Below are 10,817 nucleotides of genomic sequence, written 5' to 3' on the forward strand. Positions count from 1 at the left end.
AGAGATATCAATCCTTACAGGATATCCTCAAGAAGGGCAAGATGCACATCTAGGCTTGGGACCCCACGTCCAAAGAAGATGGATCTCCCAAGAGCAGTACTCAGCTGTCCTCATCAACTCCTTTCCCACTCTTTCCTGGTATGGTCTCCATGAGTTGAGAATCAGTTCCCTGGCTTCTCCAGAAAAAGACTCCTCTTTTCACACGTGCCTCCAAGCCTCCCAAACTCCTCCCTGACGTAACGAAATTGAGATCAGCCTTGGAAGCCCATGGAGCAGCTTGTTGATTGGAAGATTTCCAGGTTTGGTTCCAAAGACTTGTAAAATGTACCAGAAAGTTTTTAAGGTCTGATGAGCCCTCCGGGCTTTGCTGTTCCACAGATTCCCTGAGCCACCTTGGGAAAACCACTTCCTCCATCTGTACCTAGTGGAAGCAAAGAGCAGCTTCCTCAGTCCCGTCTTTTCCCATCAGAGAAAAAACCTGTGGCCTAAAACTGAACTTTTACATCCCTCTGAGAATGTTGAAACCCCGATGCAGATAGCACAACCACGTGGCTTCCCCCCACAGCTAGGAATCCAGCTCCACCTGATCTCAGCAGATTTGGCTCCCCCAGAGTCAGATATTCATTCCCTAAACATCCCCAGAGCCCTTTCCACAGCCCCGTCAGCATCTTGGAGAAGTGGCAGACCTGTGGCAGGGCAAAGTGTTACCATGTAGGTAAAGAAGAGCAAACTCAAGGCACCTGTGAAGCCTGGAGCCTGACCCCTATGATCTCAGTTAGTCACAGATTCTTTTCTGGTTTTCCTCCTGTGCACATGGGACAGACTGAGGGACTGACGCTTTCCCAGCTAGCCAGCCAGCACTGGGGTTTGGGATCAGGCTGCATCTCTCCAGCCTTGCACGTTATCCAGAAAACAACAAAGCTGGGAACACATCGTGGATGACATTCACACAGGGATTGGTCCCACCTGAGAACACTCTTGGGACCAGATGCCCCGTGCCAACACAGTGCACATGAGACATTCCCCCTCAGGTGGGACATAAATCCCTTGGGGTTCCTACCTGCCCACCTACTGCCCTGTGCTCACACATGATACGGACACATGCAATCCAAACTCCACGTCCTGTGGCTGCAAAGCCTCACGTATGGGGATACGCGTGGCTCCACTGCGCCACGCAGGAGGGAGACGTGTCTGACCTCATCCCACTCTGCCCTCACACAGACAGGGACCCCCGTGACCCTGCCATCCCAAGTCCTCCATGCAGGCAGGGACACGAGCAGTCCCAACCTCCCCACGCAGGTGAGTGCTCCAAGCAGAACAGGGCAGTAGCCCTAACCCCTCGGTTCTCCCATATGGAAAGGGCCAAGCAGCCCCACCTCACTATTCCCCAAGAAGGAAAGGATGTTCCTGGAGTTCAAGGAGGTGGGGACCCACGGCCCCATCCCACCCTGTCCATCAAGTCGGCACAGAACGTGTGGCCCAACCCTTCCCATGCACCACACAAGCGGGGACACGCACAGTCCCCATCACGCAGCGCCCTCAATGCAAGAAGAGACAGGAGCAGCACAACCCCTTGACCCCGCCACACCCCGCAGGCAGCCGCAAGCCTCGGCTCCCCCCGTGCAGAGGGGACAGGCGGATCCCGGCTCACGGATCAGCACAGCTCCGATCCCCGCACCGCACACGCGTGTTCCTCCCCGCTTCCGCCACCACCGCAGCCCCCACGCAGGCGCGTCACGCGTAGAACCGATCCGCAGCCCTCCGCGCAGGCAGCGACCACCAGCATCCCCCGGCCCCCCGCGCAGGGGACGACAGGAGCGCGGCACTCACCCGCCCGGCGGTGCGGAGGGCAGTGCTGCGGGGCGGGCCGTGCCGGCATTTACATAGGGCTCGGCGCCCGCCGCCGCCTATAAGAGCGGGGCGCGGGCCGGTGCCTCCCGAGAGCCGCCGCCGCCGCCAGCAGGTAGGTTGCTGGAAAGCTACCGCCGCGCCGCCCCGCCCCGCCCGAGCCCCGCTGCCCGCCGGGGAGCCCCGGTGCGGCCCCGGCCCTTCTCGTGCTCCGAGGAGCCGGCGGCTCCCCGCGCGGCTGTGTGGGTCCCGGCTAGGTGAGCGTGAGGAGGAAAGGGCGAATCGCCGTCCTAAATTCAGTTCTTATCTCGTTTTGACCCTCTTCCGAAGGTGGCAAAATAAAGAATGTCTCCACCCCCGAGCTGCAGCGCTAATTGCTCGATGTCCGAGGGTGAGGGATGGCCCTCGGAAGTTTTAGTGGGAAATACCGATTTGCAGCCCTCAGCAGCCCGATCTAGGATTGCTGCTGACTGCCGCGAGGTTTGGGCTGGACTTCCAGCCTGACACGTTCTGTGGCAGGAAAATGTGATTTCTGTCCCTGGAAAGTGCTAAGGTTTCAACATCCTGCCTCCCTAGCTCTTCTCCCTTGCCAGTACAGAATATTTTAAAAACAGATAAACGTGTTTTCTAAATGTCAATTTCTTCTGAATGACTGAACTCTTCCTTGAGGACGTCTTTCGACTTCTTGTCTCTGTACACGGACAGAGAAAGTGATGGGGCTCTGGGGCTGCATGCGTGCTTCTCCATTGGAGGATGCTTTCCAAAGTGCAGCAGCTTCTGTTTCTTCTGTCCTGAGCTGCAGGTCCCAGTTTTCCACTTTCAAGCTGTGAAAATGTCAAGGAATTGGTCTCCTGTGCAGGGATTCAAGCAGGAATTGAGGTTGGGCTGGCAGCAATAGAAAGCACTGTTTCCCTGGGAACTCCCCCAAAAACTACTCTTACAAGCGTAGAGGAAATGCAGGAATCCTTTGATACTGCTTGAAGGTTAAAAATGGATTAAAATGGAAACATTTTTCATGTTACTGGAGTTTTAGTTCTTACTTGCTGCTTGTAGTCTGATCATTTTAATTTGCAAAGGGTTGCGTTTTGGTGGATGCGGTCAGGGAAAGCATTCCTTTCCTCCAGACACCTTTTGGGGTCAAAGACAGTGGGGAAAGTGACATTCAAGCAATCAAGATTTGACTAAATTAGTCTAAATGAGTTGTTTATTCCTGCTCTTACAGCCTCTTGGACCGTCTGTGGGCACTTTGCTGCAACCCTGCGACTGGACTTGAACCTAATATTGAACTCAGTTACAGCTCCTCCTTGTCAGGTAATCCTAGTGCAGTGGTGCTGCAAGGCTGGCCATCTCTGTGCTTAGCTGTCCAGGGAAATATGTTGGAATAGTTACAGCGAAACAACGCAAGCTGAGCTTTATAAGTGTGCTTGATGGCTCTGTTACGCTGGAACTGAGCGTCCGGATGAGAGCTGGAGCGGTCGTGAGGCAGGCAACCTCCCTGCAAAACCAAGTGTCTGTTAAATTGCTTGCTGTAATGGTCTCTGTTTCTTGACAGAGAGGAAACAAAGTGTTGCTTTTATGGATTAAGAAGTGAATTCAGCTGCCCCCAAGAAATTGATTTAAGATCTTTACTGTAATTTCCTTCCACTTCTGGGGATTTGAGACTCACACTTCAGTGGCTGAATTGCTTTGAGTTGGATCTTACCTAGAAATGTGATAATTATTGTTTTCAGAAAATAAGAAAAAAATCAACTCTCCCATGCAAGGACAGGATGAAATTATATTTGATCATGAGTCATATTAGCTCTGGCATTCCCTGACTTCTGAAGACTTCCCGGGGTAGTTACATACAGAGATGATATTAAATAAGGGAAATGAAGGGACGAAGCATGTAATCGGTTTTGGTAGAAAAGATCTAATCCAGAAATGGGGGAAGTTCTGTAATTGCTAGGACTGAAGCGTTAATGGGAGTCGAAAGTAATCAATGGGAATCGCACAGATCCTCTGCTCTTGGTCTCATGTAGCTCAGTCTGCTACACCCTGAGGTTCCTGATGCTTACATGCTCCAGAGCCTTGTGTTCTTGGACCCATAGCCCAGGAGCATACTTTGCAGTTCCTGGGAAAAGCCTCTGAGGAGAGGGGGTGGAAATGGAGGTGGTGGTTTGCTCTGCTTGGTGTTTGGTGCTGGGATAATTCTGCTTCTGTGAAGTCAACATTCTCGGTGAATCCTCATCATTTTGGAGGAAGGCTGCACATGCCAGCGCAGAGGAGCAGTGCCTGCTGGCTTGCAGGCTTCCTAGAAGGGCACTTAGCAAAGCTGAATGTCCTGGCTGCATCATCTGGAGGGAAAGACCCAGCTCTGCCTGGGGAGAAGCTGCTCAGCAGGTTTCTGGGCTTGGGCTGCTCCCCACAGACAGCAGTTGTGGTTCCTCACACTGCCACAAACCCCTTGGGCTGGCTAAGTGCTGAGCCAGGCACCTCCTCTCCACCACTGAGGGCTTTGGGTGCTCCTCTGCCAGGCAGTATTTCACTGGGCTTATTTCCTTGCAGTGTCACACTTCCTTGTCCCTCCGGAACAAGGAATTGAGGCCACCCTTCTGCAGCTGGTGCTTCTGGAACTGAGCTGGAACTGGTGACGACAGACTGGAGAAGCCAACAAGGCAGCCTGGGCCTGTGCTGCGACCACCTCTCTCCCCATCTCCTGGAGGTGCAGAATGACTCTCTTTGATGGCGTCTACCCCTTCTACCCGCAGCAGAGGAAGAGCTTTGTGTTCGATGTCAGCACCATCATTGTGGTTATCGTCTTCCTGACGCTGGCTTTCACCTTCCTGCTCATCATCCCGGGCATCCGTGGACGGGCGGTGCGTGATCCTTCTCCCAGGGATAAGCATCCATTCTCCGTGTTCTGGATGCCAGGGTGACCCCGGCTGGCTCAGGGTGAGGCAGGAGGAAAGCCCGGGGCTGTTCTCTGTGCCTGACATCCCATCTCTTTCCACACAGAGACTGTACTGGATGGTCCGTGTTCTCTTCAGCTTGATGGTGGGAGTAGTGATTGTTGGTAAGTGCTACAGCCCCTCCAAGGGCAGTTCTGAGAGTAAGATTTGGCCCTGGGGCAGGGTCTGGGTCCAGTATGAGTGATGGCTTGGCAGGAGCTGGTTCCCCTACCCCTGCTATGCAAAACAACAATGCAGCTCTCAGGTGGGCTCCCTTACCATTTGAACCATATTATCATAAAATCATTATGGTTGGAAAAATCACTAGGCTCATCTAGTCCAACCATCAACCCATCCCCACCATGCCCTCTAACCATGTCACATCTTCATGGTTCCTGAACACTTCCAGGGATGGTGACTCCACCACCTCCCTGGACAGCATGTTCCAGTGCAGTACCACTCTTTCAGAGAAGAAATTTTTCCCAATATCCAACCTGAACCTCCCCTGGTGCAATGTGAGACCATCAGCTCTCATTCCATCACTGTTACCTGGGAGAAGAGGCTGGCCAACACTTCACCACAACCTCCTTTCAGGGAGTTGTGGGGAGCGATATGGTCTCCCCTGAGCCATCCCAGCTCCCTCAGCTGCTCCCCATAACACTTGTGCTCCAAACCCTTCACAACTCTGGGGTTGAGGGTCCCAACATTGAGCACAGCACTGGAGGTACAGCCTCACCAGTGCTGGCTGTAGGGGGATGATCGCCCTCCTGCTCCTGCTGGCTGCACTATTTCTGACGCAAGCCAGAATGCTGTTGACCTTCTTGGCCACCTGGGCACACTGCTGGCTCATGTTCAGCTGAGGGTCAAACAACAGCCTCAGATCTTTTCCTCTGCACGGCTTGCCAGTCACTTTGCCCCAAGCCTGTAGCAATGCCTGGGGTCGTTATTGCCAAACACAGGACCCAACCTTTGGTCTTGTAGCTCACTCCATTGGCCTCAGCCCATCGATGCAGCCTGTCCAGATCCCTCTGTAGGGCCTGCCTGCACCTAGGCAGATCTACAATTTCTCCCAGCTTGGTGTCATCTGCAAACTTACTGAGGGTACACTCAGTCCCCTCACCCAGGTCACTAATAAAGATATTAAACAAGGCTGACCCCGATACTGATCCCAACACAAGGGCTGTGAGCACTTGACGTGCCCATGTGCACTTCTGAGTATTTGCCTGTTCTAATGGCACTGAGGAGCCCCACGTTTCTCCAGCTGCACAGCCCAATGCCAAGGGAGCATGGATAAGGAGCTTGGACAGCAGCCAGACAAATTTAGAGCCTTGCAGTGATGGAGAGAGAGTAAAACAAAACAAAATACAGTCAGCATGGAAGTAATGGGTAGAGACTTTCCAAGGCGGGAGATGAAGGAGAGAATTTGATTGGGCAGAGAGCAGGAAATCTACTGAAATTAATGGGACTAATACTTGGAAACAGCAAGGTCCAGACTGTGGGCATCTCAAATTTGGACAGAGCTGCAGGGTGTATGAGTAGCAGCTGCAGGGAGAGGAGGGAAGATGATGGGCGGGGAGAGCAACCAGTCCTGACCCTAAGTCAAGGAAACTCTCCAGAAGCCCTCCAAGGGAAGGTTTTAAAGGCCAGGGCAGATAACAAACAAAAAGCCACTTGGAGCAAGATGGTGAGGCACAACCTAAATGACGAGCACTAGGTCAACTCGAGGATAGAAGTACATAGCCAGACTGTGAGTGGCCACAGCACTCTGCTGCCTGACGCATGGCTTGCAGGGCCTGGTCTGACTGCAGTGGTCACCCTCTGCTCAGAAATATCCAGCCACTGAGTGATGCTACCAGAAGTGCCAGGCTGCAGCTGATGGAGGGGTGGGGACAGCAGCTTGCTCCACAGCCTGAGCCAGTTCAGCCCTTGCTCAGCCCTGGAGAACCATCCAGCACTGCTCTCTGGATAAGGATGCAGCCAAGTGCTGCTTGGATAAGCAAGAGGAATTGATTGTTTTAAAGCCAGCGTCAGGATTTCTGTCCAGAGGCAGAAGGGCACACAGTGCTGCAGCCAGGAAATGTCCCCGTGAAGCTGCTGCCGGATCAGTGCTCTCACAAGTTGACCCAGCTTACCTTCAGGCAGATTTGAAAGGTCTTGTTCAGCCTGAGGTTCAGTCCTCACCTTTAATTTCAGCTCACATAATTGCCAGAAAATTGAGTCCATCACAAAGTGAAAGTGTTTCAGAAAAGAAACTTTTTTTTCATAAAAACATATAGCAGAAAGGATTCCAATTCTTCCTGCTCTCCCACTGACCATCCTGCTCCACCATTTCTATTTGACAAAAAATCCAGTGAATTTTTATTATTCACTAACAGTGTGATCAGCTGCTTAACAGGGAGCTTAATAATGGCAATGAAACTCACCCTGCTGCTGAAGCTGAGGAATGGGCTCATTTCTGAGCCTGGTCCCCCGGGGCCGCGGTGCTTGCCATGGTGGGGAGCGCGTGGGGAAGCGCCGAAGAGGATGGCCGGAATGGATTCAGGCTGTGGGGATCGGAGCTCCCCGCCTGCGGGACCAAGGGGGTGGATGCTGAGCAAGAGGAGGAGAAGAGCTGTGCCAGGGCGTGGGGCTGGTTGTGGCACGTCTTTGTGGCTGAGTCATCTCTCCTGCCCTTCTTACATTCCCTGGCGGTGTCGCAGTGGGAATGCAGCAGCTCATGCTTGCCCTGGGTCCACCCTGAGCTCAGTAAAGCCCTGGAGCAACCCCTCTTTAACCCTAATCAAACTTTCTCTGGCAGTTGTCCAGTTCACGGGGGACTGGGAGAGCGGCTGGGTGACAGCCAACACCTCCTACAAATCCTTCAGCCTCGCCGTGGTGAACGCGGACATTGGGCTGCACGTCGGCCTGGCAGGGGTGAACATCACACTGGTGGGTGAGTGCCATGTCCCTTTCTCTTCAGCCCCAGCTCTGCAGAGACCATGGCTATAGGGGGTCTCCAAGAGCTTTTTCGATGGCCTTGTTTTTACTGGAGGCTTCTGGACAGCCTCTTGTCATCGAGATGCTCCTGGCTGTCAGTGCCCATTCTATTGGGATGCAGCAGGACCTTAGTCCTCTTCCTCTGGCAGGAAACCCAGTGAATCAGGTCAACGAGACCATCAACTACAACGAGCACTTTGCCTGGAGCTTCGATGCAGACTACGACCACAGCTACAGCGAAGGCCTGGAGAAGGGGCTGCCCAGCCCCATCCTCTACGTGGCGGAGAAGTTCACCACACACAGCCCCTGCAACGTGCACAGGCAGTACCGCATCTCCAGCCACTACGCATCGGCCAGTCTCTGGTGAGGCCTTGGGTTGAGGTGGTGAGTGGTGGGTGGCGATTGCAAGTTGCTATATGGAGAGCCATGTGTGTGGAGGGGGCTCTCTGAGGTCCGCTTTCAGACCGCTGGCCCTGTGCAAGGAGCAAGAGCTCCTGGACCACAGCTGAAGGCTTCCCTTGTAACCTGGCTCCTGAGGCAAGTTCAGAGCTACTTCAAACAGCTTGAATCTACTTCTACAGGTGTCTCGGTGCCATGTGCTGCTCTCTGTGGTCTGCCCTGCACCACACTTAGGTGGGCAGGGCGCTGAGATGGTGTAGATGTGCAGTCTGTGCTTTTGCTTTCTGGACATAGCAGTATGAGCGTTGCACATCTCCCTGCTTAGCCTGGGAGACCAGGGATCACTCCAGCCTGACCACAGTTTCTTAACCTCATGCAGTGCAACCAAGAGCCCAGATCTCTTTTCCCACCTGGAAATCCTCATGTAGAGCATCCTAGTCAGTGGCACTTGCACATCTTGTCCATTGGTCTTCTCTTGTCTCTAGGGTGGCCTTTTGCACTTGGCTCATCTCCAACATGCTCTTCTCCATGCCTGTCCTAGTCTACGGAGGGTACATGATCCTGATCACAGGGGCCTTCATGATCTTCTCACTGCTCTCCTTCTCCACCGTGAGGAACTCCCTGGTGTGCCCAATCCAGTTTGGGACCACATCCCTGCAGATAGGCTATGGGGGATCTTTCTGGCTCACACTAGCAGTTGGTAAGTACATCAAGCTACTTTAGGTCCACCGCTATGACCCCTGGGTGTGCAAGAGCCCCAGGGCTTTCTCTTCACCACTGGAGGTGAGGAGCTTGGGACTGCAGCCCTGTTTAGGCTTACCCTGTGTCTTGACACAGCGGCTCCCAGCAGAGATACAGAGAGGGCTGGCAGAACTGGGAGAAGCATCACTGTCTTGAGGGTGATGGAGAGATTTTTAGCTCCTGAGTTGCAGCAGAAGAATTGGGGATCAATTGGCTGAGTTTTAAGACCTGTTCTTGGATTTTATGGTGGTCGACACAGCAGCTGAAACCACCTCATAGAGTAGAAGGCCATCTTCTGTAAGAGAGGGTGTCCCTTGGTTCGAGGCCATTGGAGTATGGATATGGGGTGGGAAATGTGCTGACATTTACAGGATTGCTCACGGAGAGCATGTTGTTTTCCAGGCTTGCTCTGTTTTGTGGCTGGGATCACTGTTGTTGCACTGCACTACTTCAACTCTGACCTACTGAAAACTTTCTTTGATCTCCATGTGGACAAAGCAGAGGACTATCGAGAGATGACTGAAGTGTATGTCAACCTTCGGTTCATGAACAGTACTCTGTCTCCTCCTCAACCCTCCAAACTTACCCCTGATGACATCTAGAAGAAAAGTTTTCCTACTCCTTACCTGAAGGCGGGCCTAAGAACACAGAGCACAGACCCTTCCTGATGTCTCTTGAGACTCGTCTATCCATCTAGGGGACTTTGAAGAGTGCATAAGTCCACGTTAGGATGAGGACTTGCTCAGAACTGCCTTTGCCATCCCTGATTGCCCGCTCTAGGACAAGGACAGCTTTGCAGTGAGCAAGCAGGCTGCAGGCAGTATAGCTCAGACCTCCAGCAACCTGAGCTGCACACTCACCTGGCTGAGGAGTAACCCCCACTCCTGCTCTATGCCCTGCCACAGCTTGGTGCAGGGGGTTTCTGATGGCCAGTTCCCATACCAGTGGGTGAGATTTCCCATAGTGATTTCTCTTTGAGGATGCTCACTACTCCAATAGCCAGCAATCAAACACGCTCAGTCTTTCTTTTCCCAAGCACTGATGTCTAGTGTAGACCTTCAGATGTTCCTAGGAAAGCCAGGCACAGACCCAAACTCCCTCAGGCTGGATGCTGTGTGAGCCAGAGTATAAAAGATGGCTACAGAATTAAAGATTAAGTAAATATACTGAGGAGCTTGCCAGGGGGAATGTGGTGATGTGATTATTTTCACTTTCAGACTTGGGTTTTATTCGATAAGAATTGTAGCCTAACACGGGCCAAAAAGATGTCATGGGAAAGATGGGAGAGAGAAGAGTGCAATTACACCCATTCTCTTGGATGGGCTCTATTCAAGTGGAGCACACTTGGGCTGGCTGTGCTTATCACAAAATACAGCCTTGAGTCCCACCAGTGGCATCCTTCCATGGGGTGGCTGCCCTGACGGAGGCACCCCCAGAAAGGATCAGATTCAGCATGAATAAATGATGCCTTTGAGAAACTTTGGGGTTGTGTGGCCCCTGGGCTGGTCCTGCCTCTTCCACCCATTGCTGAACCCGGTTTCCCGGCTGAGCCAAGATGCTGTTGGACAATGAGACACAAAGTAATTGCCAGCAAAGCCTTGGCTCTCAGCCCAGTCTTTCTGATCCCATGCTACGCAGACCTGGCCTGTTGGACACAAGGAATCTGGCCAGACAGCCTGTGCCAGTAAACTGAGCAAGCACCACAAAATGTGCCTGGGGCTCTGCGAGGATCATGGTCCTCATGCCCAAAGGCACACAGTGCCCTGGGACATGTGGCCACCACACCACTTGGCAGGCACCAGAGCTGCCCACTGACCTGCTGCCAGGATGGGCTGCAAATGGGGACACAGTGGGAAAGGCAGAGACTTATGAGGGCTGAATTTTCGTTCAATGGATAGAAAGCTTCTGTTTCACCTTGGATCT

The 10,817-nt window shown here is 52.9% G+C and overlaps 1 protein-coding gene across 1 annotated transcript; it reads left to right on the forward strand.

Moving 5' to 3' along the window:
• Nucleotides 1-1,580: 1,580 nt before the first annotated feature.
• On the forward strand, nt 1,581-9,986 carry DUOXA2 (dual oxidase maturation factor 2). The gene is made up of 8 exons (XM_048956199.1): nt 1,581-1,963; nt 3,071-3,159; nt 4,396-4,706; nt 4,846-4,903; nt 7,576-7,710; nt 7,904-8,117; nt 8,639-8,853; nt 9,297-9,986. Exons 3-8 carry the CDS (start codon nt 4,560-4,562, stop codon nt 9,494-9,496), a joined length of 969 nt encoding a protein of 322 aa, XP_048812156.1. The 5' UTR covers nt 1,581-1,963; nt 3,071-3,159; nt 4,396-4,559; the 3' UTR covers nt 9,497-9,986.
• Nucleotides 9,987-10,817: the final 831 nt, after the last annotated feature.

This window comes from Lagopus muta, chromosome 10, assembly GCF_023343835.1.
Source record: "Lagopus muta isolate bLagMut1 chromosome 10, bLagMut1 primary, whole genome shotgun sequence".
NCBI lineage: Eukaryota > Metazoa > Chordata > Aves > Galliformes > Phasianidae > Lagopus > Lagopus muta.

Excerpts from the sequence above, each read along its gene's own strand:
- DUOXA2 (XM_048956199.1), top strand. The coding sequence starts at position 4,560 with ATGACTCTCTTTGATGGCGTCTACCCCTTCTACCCGCAGCAGAGGAAG. Across the intron at positions 4,904-7,575 it reads GGTGGGAGTAGTGATTGTTG|TTGTCCAGTTCACGGGGGAC; the intron begins GTAAGTGCTACA and ends TTTCTCTGGCAG. Across the intron at positions 7,711-7,903 it reads GGTGAACATCACACTGGTGG|GAAACCCAGTGAATCAGGTC; the intron begins GTGAGTGCCATG and ends TTCCTCTGGCAG.